A 22,598-nucleotide genomic window follows, 5' to 3' on the forward strand; every position below is an offset into this window, starting at 1 on the left:
TGGGAAGTCTTGAACCCTCTGTGGGTATTTCCCACTGCCCAAAAGGCCTTCTTTCCTACCTTCAGCCTCTGCAAGCCTCTGGGTCCTCCTGGCCCAGCCCATGCGGTCTCTCCGTCATGAACGCTTCCCTGACACTCTCAGTCCCCAAGGGTCCATGCCGCCTTTGTATTTCCATGGCAGTCATCTCACCACTCCAATACTTCCCCAAACTTCTGGTATTATGAATTGTCATCCTTTTATTCACATCTTCCTTAACAGTATACAAGTTTTCTTAGGACAAGAACGTTGCCTCTGTATGTCTCCTCTGCCTTAGGAGGTAAAAATTACTCAGCAAATATTCCAGAGATGAATGAAATCAATCACCCTGTTGTCTGGGCCAGTACTTCCCAATCCCTTACCTGAAATAAGCATTCAGCTCTAGGAAAGAAAACAGCAGCACAGAACCAAGTGTGAGCCATGGGACAGCATGAAGCAACTTTCCAGGAGTCATTTTGTACTTGACCCCAGTCCCAGCGCCCAGTTGCTCTGAGTTCTTAGGCAAGACAAGCCTCAGTTTCCTTGTCTGTAAAACAGCACATGCAGCTACCTGTTTTCCAAGGCTGTAAGGATTCCAGGAAATGCTATGTGGGACTTCTTGGCACAGAGGCTGGCACGCGGCTGTGCCCCGGGGAGCCTCCCCCTCTGTGGGGCTACTCCAGGACTGTTCCTGCTCTCAGACACTGGCTGCCAGAGGGGACACTTCCCTTTGGCTGTTACCAAACCCTTCCTTGATCCACCTACCCCGTCTTTCTTTAGACATTGCCAGTAAGAATAATAAAATGAGATTCTTTACCAACTCCTGCAAAATCTGGGACTCTACTCAAAATCTCAGCCAGTAATCCCTGGGAGCCCCCAGGGCATGTCTTAAGTGAGCTATAAATACTCTTCTTCACTCTCACATAAAGCATCTCCTTTCCTTCTCTTGCCTCACAAGCCACCTGAGGGGTGCTCACTCCTGCCATGGCTTCTGGTGCAGAAGAGAGAACATTTCTGTTCCCCGTGAGGTTTGAGGACGTAAAGATGTATGCACGATCTTGTAAAGATTTTGGTAAGAGAGCTTTCTTTTTCTTTTCAACGTATAGCATCTTCTCCCTAAAAGTGATGCACACGACCTAGACTTGCCTTCCCCACCCCGCCCCAGGGCCAAGGCCTCTGAGGACCGAGCTGATCTGCCTGGGCTCCTCCTCCTTGCATTCTCGTGCACTTAGTGGGTCTACCAGACAGTTTTATCAGACATGCCTGAATGTGTCTTAATCACGGGGTGGGTGCAGATTTAGGCTAAAGCTGGGACCCCACTACACTGACTCTGGTTTTTGTTGGCAGGCCTCATCCCTGTCCCTCTTCCTTTCTCTCTTTTCTGTGACCAGGATGATGCTCAAGAAGCTTTTACTTCACCCACTCCATTATCTCTGCTGGAGCACCTTTCCTTAATCGGCAGGATGAAAGGGATGCGAGAAGGTGGAGAACCACACCTTGGTGATGTAGGACCAAGCGGCTGCAAGGGACAGTAAACTAAAAGCAGTATTTCAAGTCAAGAACAGAGTGAAATGCAAAGAATTTCAAAGAGATTGCTAAAGGGAAAAGAACCAAGGTCAGAGCAAAGAGCCAGTACACAGCCAAGAGTTATCACCCGAAAGGTTTGAGGCCCCTCCCGGGAGGCGCTGGAGAACCATGAGCACCTAAAGAACAGTAAGATTACTCCAGAAACTGAACCAAATGAGTCACAAAGGCAGAAGGCCACCTCCACAGCCTCTCCCAGTACGGATGAGGCTGACCTTTCAGACTTCAGGTGGATGGGACCAGTGGAGAGCCGACTGGGTGGTAATGAGAGGTGGTGATAAGTACCTCCACAGAGCCTCGCCGGGAACAACCCAAGGCCAGGTCTCAGGGGGAGCACTGAAAGACTATAGTAACCATTCTAATAGCGCCTCTGGCGGGTCCTTCCCACAGTTGGAAGGATTCTTCCTATGTTCTGTTCAGGGCTCTAAGTCCTCCAGTGCCCTAGAGAGTGAGTGCTTCAGAGGACGAGTTCATGATACAGCAGGATTCAACTCTATCCCCACACATCATGCAAGGGCAGCAGGAGTAAGCCGAGCTTAAGGACGATAAGGCAGCTAAGACAGAAAGCTGAGGGCAGGGTCATGTCCATCCCGTTCCTCTCCCAGCTGCAGCCTCCCAGCACTGGACTCTGCCCTCCAGCTGCTGCAATTGTGTCACGGAGAAGAACATGTAGATGAATCGCTATTGTGACACACGTCATCGGATTGGGGGGGGGGTGGGAACTAGTCAAAACCACCTCAAGAAACACAGATGCTGCTACTGGGTACAAAAATACAGAAAATGAGGAAGAGAAGAAAAAAATGAGCAGCACACTGGGAATCAAGAAGCCTTTATAAAATATGCTGATAAAGGATTTTATCATGAAAATGTGAGAGAGACACGGAAGCCACGGGGGAAAAAAATGATCTCTTAAAACAGGGAAAGAAATAATAATGCTTGCCAAAGTTATTCTATGTGTAACTCTAAAAGCAAGACATTCGTAAACAGAACATTTAAAAAAATACAAATGAACTAATTCAAGGTGTTACTGACTAATCAGCATGCATAAAAGAATACAAGAAAACTACTATCTTAATTTTGTTTTAGAAGACTATAATAAGGCCACACAAAATCAACGTAATTCCCTAAAGACAGACACTCTTTCGGAGGACAAATAAGAAATTAATCACCTAAGGCAGAGGTCAGCAAACATTTTGTAAGGGCCCATGGCACGCAGACTTCTAAGATGGTCTCCAATGACCGTGGTCTCCTTATATTCACAGCAATCTCCTTGGGTCATCCCCTCCCTTCAGATGTGTGCGGGACCTGGTAACTTGCTTATAAACAATACTATCAGTAAAGGTGACAGGATACTGCTTTCATGATTAGGTTACAAAACAGTCCAGCCACCTGGGAGACGCTTCCCGTTCCTTCCCGGTTTGCATGCTTTGAGGAAGCAAACGGCCAAGTTAGATAGGCCCAGGTGGCAAGGAACTGAGGGTGGTCTTTGGCCCACAGCCAGCCAGGACCGGAGGCCCTCAATCCAACAACCGCGAGGAACTCAATCCTGCTGACAAGCACATGTGCTTGGAAGCAGATCGTCTCCCAGGTGGGCCTGGAGACAACGACAGCCCAGCACTTTGCAGCCTGCGAGTGACCTGGAAGTGGAGGGTCTGGCTGAGCTGTGCCCAGATTCCTCATCCCCAGGAACTCTGAGAGAGTTAATGTATGTTGTTCTAAGCCACTGAGTTTTCAGGCAGTTTCTCACTGGGCAATGGATGACAGATAACCAGTGAAAGGCCAGACAATAAATACTTCAGGCTTTGTAAGCTACATAGTCTCTGGGCCAAATATTCATCTCTGCTGCAGTGGCCCCCAAAGCAGCCAGAGGGGATACCCCAATGAAGGAACCCAGCTGGGTTCTAATAAAATGTTACTAATGGACAGTGAAACTCAAAATTTCATAGAATATTCACGTGGCACAAAATATCGTTCATCTTTTGACTTTTTCAACCATTTAAGAATGCGAAAACCAGCTCCCAGGCCACAAGAGAACGGGCAGCAGGATGGATTTGGCCTGTGGGTTGTAGTTTGCTAACCGCCTGACCTAAAAGGTACAGCAAGAGCTCTGTTGAGTATTATTTTGATAACACTTAGACCTGAATTTATAGAACACTATGCTATATACAACAAAACACACTAATAAAGCCAAATAAAACAGATAATGAAATGCCAAATAAACATCTCATGGCAAATATTTTCTACATTTCAGAGTCAGAGAAATTGAGGCAAGGAAACGCCCCTGTCAGAGATGACGGAAGAAGTGCAAACAGAACCTGTATGTCCTGATTCTCAGGTGAGGACACAGGACTCAACCACCATGGGTAACACAGCCCCAGTCAAGTAAAGGAGGAGGGGCAGACAGAACCGATGGAGATACCGTGATCGGGTGGACCCCTCCCCACAGAGCCCAGGAGAAGTTCTACACAGAAGGGGAATAAAGGCTAGTGGGAGACACACATGGAAAGCACACGCCACATACATGAACTAAAAATAAGACACGGACTCAGAAAAGCTAATGAAAGGTTTATCCTAGATAAAACTATCTTCACTTCCCTAAAGCGACGTCGGGAAGAAACAACAGAACTACTCTATGTTCTTTAAATTTTTTTGAAGCTTATTTATTTATTTTTGAGAGAGACAGAGATAGTGCAAGTGGGGAAGGGGCAGAGAGAGAGAATCCCAAGCAGGCTCCGTGTTGCCAGCTCAGAGCCTGATGCAGGGCTTGAACCCACAAAACAGCAAGATCGTGACTGCGCTGAAACCAAGAGTCAGAAGCCTAACCTACTAAGCCACCCAGGTGCCCCAACTAGTCTATGTTCTTTAGAGGACAGAACTAGGATTGATGGGCAGAGGTTAGAGGAAGCTTATTGCAACTTACGTTAAGGGGGCAGGATTTTATACAAAGTTGTTCATTAATGGAAGGGGCTTTCTTGAAAATACCTTATACAACTGTGCTCACCGCTCATGGATGGCACTCAGACAGAAGGCAGAGGACTACAGGACCCTGTTGAAGGGACTCTTACATCAGGGAGAAACTTTTCCTATCATTCTTCTTCTTCTTTTTTAAAAATCTATTCATTGGGGGGGGGGGGTACAGGCATGTGCAAGTGCACGCAGGGGAGGGGGCAGAAAGAGAGGGAGAGACTCTCAAGTAGGCTGCACGCTGTCAGTGCAGAGCCCAACACAGGGCATGATCCCACACACCGTGAGATCATGACCTTGAGCCGACATCAAGAGTTGGACACTGAACCAAGTTGAATCACCCAGGCGACCCCTCTCATTCTTATTACATTTTGAAATTTGACATACCAGAAAAACATGCCTGCTCTCATTTTAGGCTATGTCTAGACAACAAGAGCAGGTAGATAACTTGGATAAGATGTTCTTTTGAAGCACCTCAAGTCAAAGCTCTAGAAAGTATACGGCATTCAGGGAAGATCACAAAAACTAAGGAATGGAAGGGTTCAATGATGAAGAAAGTCCTTGGCTAATTAATACAGGGGACAAGACAATGATATATTTATCTGAATGGTACATTTTTTTCCACTTTTTAAATTTATGTGTTTTTTTTTTAATTGAAGTCAAGTTGACACCAAATGTTATGTTAGTTTCAGGTGTCCAGCGTAGTGACAAGACTATATGTTATTCTCTGCTCACCACAAGTATAGCTACCTACATGCACTATTACACTATCACTAAAACTACAACACTATTACACTACCATTTACTTATTCCCTATGCTGTGTTTTTTTATCCCTGGGACTTATTCTTTCCATACTCGAAGTCTATTATCTCCTCCCCCCTTCACCCATTTTGCACCCCCACCCCCACCCCGCCACTTATCTCCTCCCCTCTGGCAACCATCAGTTTGTTTTCTGTATTTATGGGTCTGTTTCTGCATTTTTTGTTTGCTAGTTTGTTTGGCTTTTTAGATTCCACGTATAAACGAAATTATATGGTATTTGTCTTTCTTTGACTTACTTCACATAACATAATACTCTCTAGGTCCATCCATGTTGTTGCAAATGGCAAAAATATCATTCTCTTTTACAGCTGAGTAATATCCCATTGTATATATACTGAATGGTGCATATTTTTAAAAGAACATACTATGAAAGACTTTATAGCAGGAAGACAATCAGAATGATTACTTTGAAAGGAAAAGATAGTTTAGGATAACTGAATGATGACACAGTTTATAAATTTCAGTAACAACAGCAAAAACCCCCAAACCACGAAATCACGGGTCAACACTAAGCTTTAAAAAAAATTATTAATAACATGACCAAATCGATAATTGATTAAAGGGAAAGAATGTTATCTAAGTTCTTGAAAAATATTTTCTAGTTTTAAGAATTTAGACACTCTGATTCAGGCCCTTTCTCTTTCTAAAACCAGAATGTCAAATGATTGACCTAAAGGCAATAAAATCAATTTAAATTTGAGTATCACATGGCTCATAACATTCCTGCCATCATAAGCAGCAATATACCTCTCTGCAGGCAGACCTGTGGAGGAAAGGAAAACTGGAAAAAGGAGACTGCTTGTGGATGTGGAATCATAAAGTGGGGAATCAGAGGAGATACTATTTAATATCATCATTAAGTCTAGCTTTGCACCTGTCACCATGACAGGTATGACTTTGCAAAGGAACCCAAATTCTCAAGACCATGACCAAGGTTTCCTATAATCCTGAAGCATTTTCAGACTGTCAAAAGGCCCATTTAAAATAAGCAAAGTAATATTTTAAAATTTTAGTAACAGGCATGACTTTAACTATGATTATAACAAGAAATATTACTGATCACTTCACTTCAGTATTAAACAAATTGGAACAGTGAGAAATAATTTCCTTCCTAATCTGTCCTGTAATAAGCATATTAAGAAAAATTTAAGTTTTATTAAAATAACGGTGATGTACAATAAGCTTCTGACATAAAAAGTGTGCCCTTTGGTAAGTTCTGATATATGTATACACCTGTGAAATCATTGCCACAAAGTAAGTGACATAGATAGCCAATCACCCTCCAAAGTTTCCTGGTGTCCCTTTGTCATATCTACTGCCCTTCCTCAATCAACTGGCCCTCAATGAATTCCCACATTTGAGCCAGTTTATATCCCCCAGAACCTCTTGAATGAAGGGAAAGATGAGTCACCTTAAGGAAGGACCCTGAAAATTTATACTGTTACTCTTTCTCCCAGCCTTCTCCAAAGGGGCCCACAGCTTTTTAATGGAGGAACTGTACATTGGTGAGAAGGAAATAACCAGACTTCTGGGGCCTACTGGACTCTGGCTCTGAACTGGCACTAATTCCAGGAGATCCCTGTGCCCACCAGTCAGAGTAGGGGCTTATGCGGTCGTGAGTTCAAGCCCCGTATTGGGCTCTGTAGTGGCATAAAGCCTAGTTGAAAAAAAAAAGTTCCCACCAAGCAAATTAAAACAAACAAACAAAAAACTTATGGGGTGCCTGGGTGGTTCAGTTGTTTTGAGCATCCAACTCTTGATTTTGGCTCGGGTCATTACCCCAGGATCGTGGGATTGGGCCCCCCATCGGACTCCATGCTCATTATAGAGCCTACTTAAGACTCTCTCTCTCCCTCTGCCCCTCCCCACCATTCATGCACGTGTGTGCATTCTCTCTCTACAATAAAACGAGAAAAAAAAAAAAGAGTAGGGACTTATGGAGATCAGGTGACCAATGGAGTTCCAGCTCCATCTCACGATGGCTTCAGTGGGTCCCGGACACCATCCTGTGGTTATTTTCTCAGTTCCAGAATGCATATTTGGAAGAGACATATTTAGCAGCTGGCACAATCCCGTATTAGTTCCCTGACCTGTGGAGTGAAGGCAATTATAGTGGGAAAGGCAAAATGGAAGCCATTAGAACTGGCTCTACCTAGAAAAATGGCAAAACCAAAAGCAGTATCACATTTCTAGGGGACTGCAGAAATTAGTGCCACCATCAGAGACTTGAAAGACGTAGGAGTGGTGATTCCCACCCATCTCCTCACCGATTTGGCCTGTACAGAAGACAGATGGATCTTGGAGATGACACTGGAGTATCGTAAATTTAACCAGGTGGTGACTTCAACTGCAGTGCTGTACCCGAATGTGGTTGCATTGCTTGAGCAAATTAACACACAGCTGGTACGCAGCTACTGATCTGGCATATGTCCTTTCCCCACCACTGTCCATAAGGCCCAACAAAAGGAGTTTCTTTCAGCTGGCAAGGCCAGCAATGTACCCTCACTGTCCTACCTCAGGGGTATATCAACTCTCCAGCCTGATGTCATAATTTAGTTCATAAGACTCTTGATTGCCTTTCTCTTCTATAAGATACACACTGATCTGTTACATTGATGACCTTATGCTCACTGAACCTGGTGAGCAAGAAGTAGCCACTACTCTAGACTGATTGGCAAGAGAGTGGAAAATAAATCTAACTAAAATTCAGAGGCCTTCTACTTTAGTGATTTCTAGGGGTCTAGTGGTGTGGAGCTTATCAGATACCATTTCCAAGGTGAAGGAGAAGTTGTTGCATCTAACCCATCCTACAACCAAAGAAGATGCACAATCCCTAGTGGGCCTCTTTGGATTTTGGAGGCAACATATTCCTCATTTGGGAGTATGGCTCCCGCTTGTTTACCAAATGACCTGAAAAGCTGCTGTTGAGGGGGGCCCAGAACAAGAGACAGCTCTGCAACAGGTCCAGGCTGCTGTTCAAGCTGCTTTGCCACTTGGGCCATATGCTCCAGCAGATTCAGTAGTCCTTGATGTGTCAGTGGTAGATACAGATGCGTTCGGAGCCTCTGGCCCCTATCAGTGAATTGCAGCACAAAGTCTTAGGATTTAGGAGCAAAACCCTGCCATCTTCTGCAGAAAACTACTCCCGTTTTGAGAAACAGCTCTTGGTCTGCTACTGGGCCTTAACAGAGACTGAACACTTAACTATGGCCCTCCAAGTTCCACTGAGACCTGAAATGCCCATCACTAATCGGGTGTTATCTGATCCATCAAGCCATAAAGTTGGGTGTGCGCTGCAGCCCTCCATCATCAAATGGAAGCAGTATGCACCAGATGGGGCCTGAGCAGGCCGAGAAGGCACAGGGAGTGACATGAAAAAGTGGCCCAAATGCCCACAGTCCCCACTCCTGCTACGATGCCTTCTTCCTCTCAGCCGGCATCTCTGGCCTCATGGGTTGTTCCCTATGACAGCTGACAGAGGAAGAGAAGACTCGAGGTCTCATTTACAGACTGTTCTGCATGACATGAAGGCACCGCCTGAGAGGGCCGGCTGCAGTGCTACACACCCCCGAAGGACATGCCATGCTGAAGGGAGATCCTCCCAGTAGGAAGAGCGCGGGCAGTGTACCCGGATGTTCATTTTGTGAAATGGCTGGACATCCAACTTTATATTGATTGATGGGCAGTGGCCAATGGTTTGGCTGGATGGTCAGGGACTTGGAAGAAACAAGACTGGAATACTGAGGACAAGGAAGTCTGGTTGACCAAGATATCCGGGGAAGAGGCGTGTGGATAGACCTCTCTGAATGGGGAGGAAAAAATGTGACGATATCTGTGTCCTGTGGGAATGCTCACCAGAGGGTAGCCTCAGCAGGGAGGATTTTAATAATGAAGTGGATAGGATGATCTGTTGTGTAGATAGCAGTCAGTCTCTTTCTCCAGTCAACCCTGTCATCATGGGGTGGGCCATGAACAAAGTGGCCATGGTGGTAGGGAAGGTTATATGTGGGCCCAGCAATGTGGACTTCTACTCACCAAGGCTGACCCGGCTACGGCTACTGCTGAGTGCCCAATCTGCACCAACACTGATTGTCCAAGATGGCACCAATTCCCAGGGTGCTCAGCCAGTCACATGGTGGCAGGTTGATTACATGGGACTACTTCCATTACGGAAGGGGCAATGTTTCATTCTAAATAGAACAGACACTCTGGATATGGATTTGCTTTTCCCGATGAGCTGCTTCTGCCAAAACTACCATCTGTGAACTCACAAAATGCCTTATGCGCTGTCATGGTATTCTACACAGTGTTGCTTCTAATCAAGTAACTCACCGCACAGCAAAAGAAGTGCAGCAGTGGGCCCATGCTCATGGAATTCACTGGTCTTACCAAGTTCTCCACTATCTTGGAGCAGATGGCTTGACAGGACAGTTAATGGCCTTTTGAAGACACAGTTACCGTGTGAGCTAGGTGGCAATATGTTGCAGGAATCTGGCAAGGTTCTCCAGAAGACTGTCAATGCTCTGAATCAACATCCAATATATTGTGCCTTTTATCCCATACCAGGATTCATGGGTCCAAAAATGATGGGGTAGAACTGGGAATGGCACCCCTCACTATTCCCCCCCAAGTGATTCACTAGCCAAGTGTGTGCTTCCTGTTCCCATGACTTTATGCTCTGCTAGTCGAGAGGTCTTAGTTCTAGGAAAAGGAATGCTTCCACCAAGAGACACATAATGATTCCACTGAGCTGGAAATTCAGACAGCCACCCAGCCACTTTGGGCTCCTAAAGCCTCTGAAGCAATCGGAGGGAGTTCTGTGCTGGCTGTGGTGAATGATCCTTGCTACCAAGGAGGAAACTGTGGACTACTACTCCCCAGGGAAAGTAAGGAAGAGTGTCTGAAATACAGGAGATCTCCTAGGGTATCTGTTAGTATTACCACGCTCTGTGATTAAGGTCAACCGAAAGCTACAATAACCCAATCTAGGTAGAACTACTAAAAGCCCAGATTCTTCAGGAAGGACTGTTTGGATCACCTCAGAAGGTGCTGAAGGCAAAGGGAATACAGAGTGGGTAGTAGAAGCAGGTAGTTATAAATACCAGCTATGACTCCATAACCAGTTATAGAAATGAGGACTGTAATTATTGTATTTCCTCATTTAGTTATGAATATATCTGTGTGGTTGTATGTGTGCATAAATAACGTAAATGTATATATTTGTTACAGATATGTCTTTGTTTTCTTCCCTTCCTTATTCCTTTATCATGTAAGATAAGATGTACTGACTTTATATCATGGTATTTAAGTATTGTTAATTTTTTTCACAGTACCTAAGTTATGGGATTTCAAGAAGGGAGAATATCACTTAGGGGTTGTATGTAAGGGGTTAGTGGGTTTTGGTTGTATGAGGGATAACTGTATCACGTTAGGTGGAATTAGAACCGTGTTATTGCCTTTATGGAGACGAAGGACAGTTTGAGGAGATGTGCATGGCTGCCAAACTGACGAGAGGGGGACATGTGATGGTTAATCTGAAGTGTCATTTGACCGGGCTACAGGTTGCCCAAATTAAACTTTCTGCGCATGTCTGTGAGGGTGTTTCTCAATGAGATCATCAGCATCTGAGCTGGGGGACTCCAGTAAAGCAGAATCCTCTCCTCAGTGTGGATGGGCAGCAATGAATCCCTTAAAGGTCTGAGTAGAAACAAAAAGCAGAGGAAGGGAGGATTCAGTCCCCCTTCTGCCTGCCCGCTTGACACCGGTCACTGGTCTTCTGCCACTGGACTGGGTTTTACACCATGGATTCCTGTCGTTCTCAGGCCTGGCTCTCCTGGGTCTCCGGCTTGCAGATGGCAGATCATGGGACTCCTCAGCCTCTATAATCTTGCGAGCCGATTCCACATAATACGTCTCCTTTTATACATACCTGCGTGCATGTGTGTGCACGCGCGCGCGCGCACACACACACACACGCGCGCGCACACGCGCACACACACACACACACACACACACACACACCCTATTGGTTTTGTTCCCCTGGAGAACCCTGATACAGTCTCGCTCTTTATTTGTAGCCATTCTAGTGACTATACAGTGGTATCTCACTGTGGTTTAGTTTGCATTTCCCTAAAGACTAATGATGTTGGGGGCGCCTGGGTGGCTTGGTCGGGTAAGCGTCTGACTTCGGCTCAGGTCATGATCTCACAGTCCGTGAGCTCGAGCCCCGCATCGGGCTCTGTGCTGACAGCTCAGAGCCTGGAGCCTGTTTCAGATTCTGTGTCTCCCTCTCTCTCTCTGCCCCTCCCCTGTTCATGCTCTGTCTCTCTCGGTCTCAAAAATAAATAAAAAAAAAAAAAAAAAAAAGACTAATGATGTTGGTCATCTTTTCACGTGCTTAGTTACCACTCATAGATCTTCTCTGGTGAACTGTTAAACTCTTTTGCCCATTTTTCAAAACAGGTTTTTTTTTTCCCCCTTGAGTTTTGAGAGTTATTTATGTATTCTGGAAGCCAGTCCTTTATCATATCCAGGATTTGTAATTTTCTCCCAGTCTGGGGTTTGTCTTTCCATTCTCTTAGTTTCTTTTGAAAAGCTCATGCACGCATGTACTTAATTTTGAGGAAGCCCTATTTATCAGTGTTTTCTTTGATTGATTGCACTTTTGGTGTCCTAAGAAATCTTTGCCTAACCCAAAATCACAAAGATTTTCATTTGTTTTCTTCCAGAAATTTTGTAGTTTTAGGTTTTACGTTTAGGTCCGTGATCTATTTTTAGTGAATTTTTCTATACAGTGAAAAGTATTTATTCAAGTTCATTTTTCCCCATATGATAGCCAATCGTTCTAGCATCTGTTGAAGAGACTTTTTTCCACTAAACTGACGTTGTGCCTTTGTTACAAAAAAAAAAAAAATCAGTTGCCTATATTTCTGTGATTCCATGTCTCGGCTTTGTATTTTACTGATGATTTGTCTATCTTAATATGAACACCACAGTGTCTTAATTACTGTAGCCTGTAAACCTTGAAATCAACTTTGGTCTACTTTTTCAAAGGTGATGTGGCTATTCTAGGTCCTCCACATATCTCTATGCATTTTAGGTTGTCAATTTCTGTAAGAAAAAAAAAAAAAAGCTTGCTGGGATTGGGATTGTGTTGAATCTACAGATCAATTGAGAGAGAGATCACATCTTAACTATACTGAGTAGCTCCCAAACACATGTGTGTTTATCCATACTTCGCTGAATACTTTTGGGGTACCTTCTGCAAATCTCTGGACTTCTCTCTGGACTCTGCCCTGCAAACTCTAGCTGCCTGGTCTTCCTGGACTCTCACTTCCATCTCCTCAACTCTGCCTGGGTTTCCCCTCCCTGTGCTGCAGCCTAGATACTCTCTCAAGGCAGTAAGCTGGGCAATCATAGCGCTCACCTCGTTTATTTTCCGTCACTGTGTTCACTGTCCTTCATTGCTAGATGTTCAATGTCTTCAATATTGCTGTTGCATACATTTTGCCCATTTTAAAAACTGTTTCAGGCAGGAAAGTAAATCCGGGTCCCTGTTATTCCATCTTGGTAAGGAGTGGAAGTCTCAATTTTTAATTTTTAATGTCAAATCTGTTCTCAAAGTTATAAAATTCAAGTAAAAACAGGACAAAAACATAACTAGTAATTAGTATAAAGTTTTATCACTGTTCGTTTATTTGTTCATTAACTCATTTCATTCCAAAAATATTTATTGAATTCTGCATAGTAAGCACTGTGCTAGCACGTGAGCATACAACGCTGAAGATCAAAGCCAGACATGCCCCTTGCTCTCACAGAGCTTACAATCTAGTGGGACAGACAGACATTAATCAAATAACTATGAACAAAAATGTAACACTGCAATTGCGATAACTGCTATGACGGAAAAGAATAGAATAATGCTATGATAACCTATAAGAGGGTGGTTTTATGGTATTTGTTTCTACTGAGAGTATGTAGCCAGGAGTTGAAGAGATCACTACTGTTTCTTTATTTGCAAAGAAATTACATTCAGTATACAGTGGGAAAAAAGTACCCAACAAATACAGTTCTCAATATATGATGTACTAGGTTAAGACAATATGCTAAGTGCTTTGGAGCACACAAAAATTTTGACACTATCCTTATGAGACTTAAGATCTAACTGGGCACATAAAATATAGAGAAATATAAAGGCTATGTATCTACATTCTATGTGAATATAAATGAAAATTTACCACGAACGTTATTTTGTCTATCTTCATTAAAAACATTATCTTTTCTATCAGCCTACAATTGCAGAAATTTGGTTAAGGTCCTTTGATAAAACAATATATTTATTTTATTAAGTCTTACCTAGATATCTCAGCTTGGGAATTCTTCTCTCCATCAACAGTGAAAGGAGACGCTCCAGTTAGTAACTCATACATTAGAACACCTAAACTCCACCAGTCAACTGCCTATAAAACAACAATGTCATTTTATAGAATATGAATATATATTTCATAAGAAAAGATGAACAAAATAAAGCTATATATTTGGAAAATATTTTAACCAAAAGGCTTTGTATATAACTTTCCGTGTAAGGAGTATGAAATTAAGCACTTGCACGAAAGACACTTAGAGAACAAATATCGAGGTATCCTCACAAAAGAATGTAAACATAGTAAAGTCAATCAAGGGGCTAAAAGTGTTTTCATTATTTCCTAAATCATTAAGTAATAGTTTCAGTTTAGTTAATTTTTTAAAAATTTCTATTTATTTTTTAACTTTTTTTTAAAGTTTATTTATTTTGAGAGAGAGAGAGCGAGTGAGTGGAACAGAGCAGGGAGACAGGGAAACAGAGAATCCCAAGCAGGCTCTGCACTGTCAATACAGAGCCCGATGCAGGTCTCGAACCTGTGAATGGTGAGATGATGACCTGAGTTGAAGTCAAACATGTTAAGTGAGCTACCCAGGCACCCTAATTTAAAAAAATTGTAAATTTAAAATAAATTTTAAAAATTGTAAGTAAAATCTTTACACTTATGATGGAGGGGAAAAGGGAGCATTCAGCATTATTTATTTGTTTTTGAGAGAGAGAGAGGGGGCACATGAGTGAGCTAGGGGCAGAGAGAGAGAGAGAGAGAGAGAGAATCCCAAAAGGTGAAGAGAGAGAGGGAGACGGAGAGCGGAGTCCAGAGTGGTGCTCAGGCTCACCCAATGCGGGGCTCGATCTCACGAACCAAACCATGAGACCATGACCTGAGACAAAGTCAGATGCTTAACCGACTGAGCCACCCAGGAGCCCCATTCAGCATTTTTATTGATTATTCTGCTCCAATAAGTATCATGAAATTCCTTGACCTTAAAGGGCAAAAACGAAAATGGTTGTTTTCATAACCACATAAATCAATTCCTCTTATAGAAACATTCACATACATCTTCATTTGTGTGAGCCATCCTTTTTTTTGGGAAGCATGAAGACACTTAATACAAAATAAAAGGAGATCTAAAAAAAAAAAAAAAGCAATCTAAATTGGAAACCAATTTATAAATGTAGTTACCTGAACTGAGAGCATACCAAATTATATATAATTTAGGAATTTTGATATATCGCAAATTAGTTCTTTTATAATTAGGCAAATCAAGATTTCAGTAATTTCTTGAATACACAAGCTTATACCAATGAGATATTAACTGGATGCTAAAATTTTTAACTCTGCGTCCCAACTTCAGGACAAAGGTTTCAGAGATATGATGCAAAATTTATGAACCTAGAGCTATTTTAAAGAAAATACATAACCATGACATATGAAACATGATCAGGCAGACTGCAATCATAAAAGGAACAGTGTGGAGGCAGGTACGTTGATAAGCACTTTGCATATATTGTCACACTTAATTTAACTCAAAGTTGTCAAGCTGTTCCATGAATGGGAAAGAGTATTTATTGACTAGCTCTATTCTGGACCTCAGGTCTGTAGGAATTCTAGGAAGTTCTAAAAGGTTTTCTTTCCTAAAAATTGGTTACTTAGGATGGGACTAAACAAATCTGTACCCTTTAATACAGGAAAAAATAGATTTTATAACAAAACTACTCAGAATGCTTCTTCTACAATCTTCATTTTGCACATACAAAGGCAAGTGAGGTTTTTAGAGGGCTTAAGGAAAACAGACTATCTTGAATCCTTGACTGTCTCCAAGGATTGTTAGTATGCTTATTTCTACTGAAGAGATAATCAACAAAGTCTTTTTCCTCTAAAACACTAGATACCATAATGTGTTCATGTATACAAAGCAAAGGAGAGAAAACAATGAACGTAAGACAACACTAGAAAGAGGGCTCTGTTGAAGAGACTGTACTCAAGTTATTAACTAGGATTCTTACTGTACATTTTATAGAGATATATAAAGAAGTACAGAACATACCTTGTCATGTCCTGAATCTCCCCCTCTGACAATGTCTGGTGCCATGTATTCAATAGTTCCACAAAAGGAATATGCTCTTTCACCCTTAAACAATCAAACAAACAAAAAGGCATTTGATTTCAAACTAGTCTGACAAGTGACAAAAAAGGAAAGTTAATACTACATGTTACTGGTCAAGATAAACCACAGTAGCAAAGTAGTGGTAGAATCTGCTTGACAGACTCTCCCCCGCTTCTCACCAGGACAGATCATCACCTGTATAGTCAGTCCTGGGTGAATGTCCTGTTGAAAGACTTTGATGCCTGAAATCTACCATCATCCATCCATCCACCCACCCACCCACCCATCCAGCCGCCCATCCATCCATTCATCTATCTGTTCTTCTTTGCTGTATGTATGTATATTTCAATTAGTGGTTTCTTGTACGATTGTCTTTGTAAAACTTCAAATAGTCCTAGTAGGGTACCAAGAACTGTCTAATACTTTACTACTTTATTTCCAGATCAGCAACATTGAGAAAACACTGGGAAACCTTAAGGGGGGAAAAAAAAAAAAAAAAAAAGACAGAGACCAAATGCTAAGAAGGGAATAGGGAGCCCAGAGATGAAAAATGATGAAAAAAATTCTTCCTACCTTATTTTTTCTAGGTTTGGCATTGCCAATCATATGCTCAGTAATGATGAGTGGAAGTGTTTTTATAAAAAGACTGTCCTTAAAGACAGTTATTTCTCTTTTGTAGGACTTTAAAAAGGTCTAGATTTGAAAACTAAATTTTTTAATGGATCAACTGTGTCATATGACTCATCCCAATGAAACAGAAGAGAGGAAATATCTAAATTATTATACAGATATATAAAATAAAAAAAAGGACTCCTCTTTAATGGGACACAATTTGTATGGCTGTACCTGAAACATTTTAAGGCACTTTGGTGCCATTAAAATATTTTAAAAAACTAAAGGAAGCTTTTCAATTTGCACTTTATTCTTCCTCTATCAGTAAGATTTTGAGATATAGGCATTCTTCTTATTTGCCAATTTCAAATGTAAAGAACATTACTCTAGCAATGTTACAGAATCAGCAGAAGTTCTCTATTTGTGTAAAGTTAAGCTCAAAGACAATACATGTAATGAATTGATATAAACACTTTGGTAACATATATTAAAACTACTTAATTGTAATTATATTAGATGGTTTAAGATTCATTTCTTTCTTTTTCATACTACATATGCTGAAAGATTACTATTCCTGAGTATAACGAAAAGAAATAATTTACTTATGCTTAGATCTGCAGAAAATTTTTTTTGTTACCTGGCAGAATATCGTCAATAAGTAGCTAATATAAACCATATATCAAGTATCATTATCTCTCTGCTTCATCATTTCAGTACCAAATGCAAATTTTGTATCAAACTACAGAAAAATTAAAGCTAAATAAAATTGATTCCATTTAATTTACATATAAGAAGTAATGAATAATTTTAAACTTTGTTAGACATGCTTAGAAAAAATGTGTATATTAAGAAGCATTCATCTGTTCACTGACTTATTTAAAAAGAAATACTACAAAATTACTCTTAAAAAAAATCCAAACTTCATAAAACCAGTGTTTTTAGTTACTACGCTATTTAATAGACAACAGCCTTTTTTTGGGTGAGCAAAAATCACTGTGTAGTTGACATAAAGAAACACGAAAATTACTGAATCATTGTATTTATCATTTGATCTCATCTAAGAAATACCTTTAAACCATTATATCCTAAATCAAGTTTAGATATCCTGAAAAAAATATAAATAATACTCCAAACTGTTTTATGAGTAAAAAGAATGAGTTTGATTTATTGCTTCTCTAGATTTTATTTATTTAGAAAACTAGTCTTTTTAGCAAATATAAACTTTCACTGCCATTAATAGGCAGCTCCATGTCACAAACCATTTTGAAATCATGCACTTTTCCTTCTAAGTATGAGACAATGATTAAATTTTACAGAGTTATGAAAATATACACTCTCTTCTTCAAAATACTAGATACTCATGAAGTTTAGTGTTCAAAGGGTATAAGGCACATAGATCTTACTGATGAATGCCAGAAAGGTCTCACTGATGAATGCCAGAAAGGTCACCCCCACTTCTCATGTTTTACTTTCTCTGGCAATGGGAACTACTCAGCTCAGCTCTTGAAGGTCTCAACAGAGAGGAAGCTCAGAACCATATTACGTGCTCAAAGATATCTCATCCACCTTCTCCGTATGAGTTTTGAGCTCCCTTTAAATCACTTTAGCTTCTCTGTTTTGTGTTTATTTGTTTGGGGGTGGTGGGTAGTGGAGGGGAGTAGGCAGTATCTACATTAATAAATAATTAATAATTACCTATTTGATCGAAATTCTAGGAGACAGAAAAATTAAAGCTTAAGTTTTGGGAAGTTCCAGTTACTGAGAAACAAGAGTGAAAAGCATTAGGAAAAGCATTTCTTAAGTTTCTCTGTTATTTTAAAACACTGCCATTTTAGCCTCTTGCAGTTCTGTATCTGCTTCCTCTTCCTCTGCCCCAATGGTAGTGTTACTCCCTCTGGGTTTTAAGTTTTAGTGTGTCAGCCTTGATTTCCTGAGAGTTTATCTTCTATGTGTAAAATATCCCCAACTTACTTTTGAATTTGTATTTATCTGCTTAGGAAGATGCATGTTATCTGGAAAGTATACAGAATGCCTTTCAAATAATTCTACCAAGGAGATAAACTGATGAGGTATGACAGAGGAAGGTCTGCTGTGGGGGCAGGAAAGAATCCTAGGTAATATTTTATGAACTATGGTTTTATAAGGCTAGGATAACATAATTAAATTCTATTCATTACCATTTGTTCAAAATATCTTTACAGTACTATTTTAATATTTTAAAAAATACCCTAACCCTATTTAGGTCCACATTATTTTATAAATAATATTATTGATTAAAGCGAGCACAGAGTTAAGAGACTATGAATGAGAATGTACTTAAATGTAAATATGGTAAAAGCAGTGTGCGTGTACCATTCTGGCAGATAAGACAGAGTGTTCTTGCGCTTAAGTGACCAGCTGATCAAGGAGGTTCCACTGTCTCTTGGAGAGAAAGATCAGATAGCACTGGACAAAAAAAAAACCAAAAAACAAAAAACTGGCTCCCTTCTAAGAAAAAATCCAAATATAAACTTAAGTGCCAAATTCTTAGGCATTTCTCAATAAACACTAGATTAAATCATTCTCAGCTTTTATTTGCCAATGTTTTATCCTGATCTTCTTTGCTTATGATAAATTTATAAATGCAAAATTACCAATGAAAAGTCTCATCCCCATCCTGTATTTTCTCCCATCCTAATTTTGTCAAATCTTACAACAAATATCTAGAAATGTTTAATTTTAATTTTTAATTTTTACTTTTTTAACGTTTATTATCAAGACACAGAGAGACACAGAGCGTGAGCAGGGGAGGGGCAGAGAGTGGAGGAGACACAGAATCCGAAGCAGGCTCCAGGCTCTGAGCCATCAGCACAGAGCCTGTTGCGGGGCTTGAACTTAGAAACTGCGAGATCATGGCCTGAGCCGAAGTTGGACGCTTAACTGACTGAGCCACCCAGGTGCCCCTAGAAATGTTTGATTTTTAAAAAGAAGTAAATATTGCATTGCTAATCATCTAAGACTGTGCTCATGAGAAAGAGAGGGGAATCCCTAGATGCAAGCCATGAAGAGGGTGCCAAAAACCAGTGAGGTAGACATATGACCTGTGCTACAGCTGCAAAGGGAAGGCCTTTAGCTTAGAAAACAAATATGCCCCTTTTGAAATCAAATCCCAAGGCTTCTGCCTCTTGTAGACTTGAGGCCTGAATTTACTCTCCCCTCCTTGGTATGAGGAAGTGAGAAAATCTGGTCCAACGTGGTAATACTCTGGAACACATGACAGAACCAGACAAATTCCCACAATCCAGCTGGCCCAGGGTTCACATAGATAAAGCCCTGGAGTCTCAAAATTATTAAATAAGTGAACTAGACTCCCCAAACCAAACAGAAGGATTACTTGAAACACTAGAACAACATTCTATAAAATACTAGTATATTGTAAAAGATGAAAGACATAAAGAAGGAAAATACCTATAAAATAATGTAGCGGCATAAAAAAGATGAGAAAGATATGAAAAGGAAGCAAACATTAACTATATAAATGAAAAAATGTATTAATGAACACAGGCTGATTAAACAAAGTAGACACAAATAAAGAGAGAATCTGAAAACCAGAAGATACACTTGAGAAAATATTGCAAAAGTCCCAAGCAGACTAAATAAAAATATATCCATGGGTGGCAAATTCCCATTCTTGAGTGATGGTTGTAAGTGTTTGCCTTATAAAAATTCCTTAACCTATACATTTATTTTGCTTTCATTTTTGCATATGTTTTATTTTAAAATAAAAAGATAAACTAGTCCATGAGTAGATATAGTCCATGACAGCTAAATTAACAATGAATTTGCAGTGCAAAATAAAGGCATTTTATTTGGGAAACTCTTTATCTCTCCTTCTATTCTGAATGGCAGCCTTGCTGGATAAAGAATTCTTGGCTGCATGTTTTTCCTATTTAGCACGTTGACTATGTTCTGCCACTCCCTTCTTGCCTGCCAAGTTCCTGGGGACAGATCTGCTGTGAACCTGATCTGTCTTTCCTTGTAGGTTAAGGACTTTTTTTTCCCTTGCTGTTTTCAGTATTCTTTCTTTGTCTGTGTATTTTGTGAATTTGACTTTGATATGCCTTGGCGGTGGTCAGCTTTTGTTGAATTTTAAGGGAGCTCTCTGTGCTTCTTGCATTTTGATGTCTGTGTCCTTCCCCAGATTAGGGAAGTTCTCAGCTATAACTTGTTCAAAGAAACCTTCTGCTTCTTTTTCTCTCTCTTCATTTTCTGGGATTCCTATAATATGAATGTCATTCTGTTTCAGTAAGTCACTGAGTTCCCTAATACCTTCATGATCCATCACTTTTCTTTCCCTTTTCTTTTCAGCTTCATTATTTGCCATAATTTTATCTTCTTTATCACTCATTTGCTCCTCTACTTTGTCCATCCTCGTTTTTACGGACTCCATTTGGGTTTGCATCTCACAGCAGTTTTAATTTTGGCATAACTAGATTTTAGTTCTTTTATCTCTGCAGAAAGGGATTCTCTAGTGTTTTCTATGCTTTTCTCAAGCCCAGCTAGTATGCTTATAATTGTTGTTTTAAATTCTAGTTCAGACATATTATATCTGTAGTGATTAAATCTCTGGTTGTGAGATCTACTTCCTCTTCTTTCTTTTGGGGTGAATTTCTCCATCTTGTCATTTTGTCCAGAAAAGAAAAGAAGAAAACACACACACACACACACACACACACACACACACACACACACACACAACAAAGAAAAAAGCAAAAAAAAAAAAGTAAAAAAAAAACCAAAAAACAAAAAAACACTAGGTCCTGGGTGTGTTCTGGTCTGCTGGTTAAAAGAATCTAGATCCTAAATTAAATTAAATTAAAATTAAAACCATATATAAAATATTTTTAAAATAATAAAAAATTTTAAAAGGAATTTAAAAAAAGAAATGGAAAAAATAAAGAATGAAAATAAAAAGGAAGCTAGATTTGAATTCCCCTAGTAGACTTGGTACAAGCTAGTTGTTTGTGCTGGTCCTTCTGGTGGAGGTGCCTGTCGCACTGATTCTCATGTGAACTTGCCCTAGTGTAGATGCACCTCCAAAGTGCAGGGGGGTGAGACTTGGTAGAAGTGGCTCCAGCCTCTACTATGTGGCACAGTTTTGCTCCCTGAAGGCTTCCAGTGCTGATGAGGGGGGATGAATGTGGCAGCACCCTGGTCTCTAGCCCTGGAGCTGAACATTCGCACCCCCACTCCTCAGGTCACCCTCACAGAAGAGCAATCAATATCCCTCAGCTGTCGCCAGTTGCCATCAGAACCCTCTGTTCACCCGGCCTGTGTCCGAGCTTTTTCATCTCAGGTGTGCAACTGAATTTCAAAATCTAAATTTTGGGGACTTCCACAGCACAGACCCACACTGTTCCTCTGGGTGATCATCTTGTCATGCTTTTGCAGTTTGCTGGCTGTGCAAGGAAAGTGGCTGCACGGGGGTTCAGACTTTATGGCAAAACAGAGCAAAAAGCCAGCACTCCAGCTCCCTGCCCTCAACAGGAACCCCCTGCCCTCCCCACCCCCCACTCCTATGCCTGGAAACAGTGCAGCATGTTGGTGCCACCCTTTCTTCTTGAGACCCAGGGGACCCTCAGTACATGCTGTCATTCCTGGGACTCCACCCCACTAAGCACCTTTAAGCCACGCATGTCCCCGATGGTAGTGGACTTCTGGAAGTTCCAATTTTCCACTCCCTTGCTTATAATACTTTGTGGTAGCATCCATAAGCAGGCTTCCTCCCCACCACCTTACCCACAGTTATATCTCCCCCAAGTCAACTCTCTGCACCTCCTACCTTCCAAAACGTGGTTGCTTTTCTACTTGTAGACTTGCAGTTTTTGTTCTCTCAGACCTCCAATTGATTTCTTGGGTGTTCAGAATGATTTGATAACTGTCTAGCTGTGTTTGAGGGACGAGACAAGCTTAGGATCCTCCTACTCCTCCACCATCTTAACTTCCCCATAAAGGCATTTTAAAACAAAGAGAATTTACTATTCATTAATCCTTGTTAAAAAGACCCCTAAAAGATGCAGTTCAGCAATAAACTGAACTCACAAGAAAAGAGTTAAGTTATAAGAAGCAATAGTGAACAGAGAAAACAGGT

At 40.9% G+C, this 22,598-nt stretch overlaps 1 protein-coding gene across 11 annotated transcripts in view; it reads right to left on the bottom strand.

Moving 5' to 3' along the window:
• The window catches only part of RPS6KA5 (ribosomal protein S6 kinase A5), a 183,405-nt gene that overhangs the window by 40,177 nt on the left and 120,630 nt on the right, over positions 1-22,598 (bottom strand). For 9 of the 11 annotated variants that reach the window (XM_042944088.1, XM_042944087.1, XM_042944093.1 and 6 more), the window contains 2 exons: positions 15,797-15,880; positions 13,742-13,845 (listed from right to left, as the gene is read on the bottom strand). In XM_042944088.1, coding sequence (XP_042800022.1) covers positions 13,742-13,845; positions 15,797-15,880 — 188 coding nt within the window. Of the gene's footprint in view, positions 1-12,812; positions 12,976-13,741; positions 13,846-15,796; positions 15,881-22,289; positions 22,418-22,598 lie in introns of those variants that run through there. The other 2 variants (XM_042944096.1, XM_042944097.1) reach the window with 2 other exon arrangements.

Source organism: Panthera leo, chromosome B3 (genome assembly GCF_018350215.1).
Source record: "Panthera leo isolate Ple1 chromosome B3, P.leo_Ple1_pat1.1, whole genome shotgun sequence".
NCBI classification, from domain to species: domain Eukaryota; kingdom Metazoa; phylum Chordata; class Mammalia; order Carnivora; family Felidae; genus Panthera; species Panthera leo.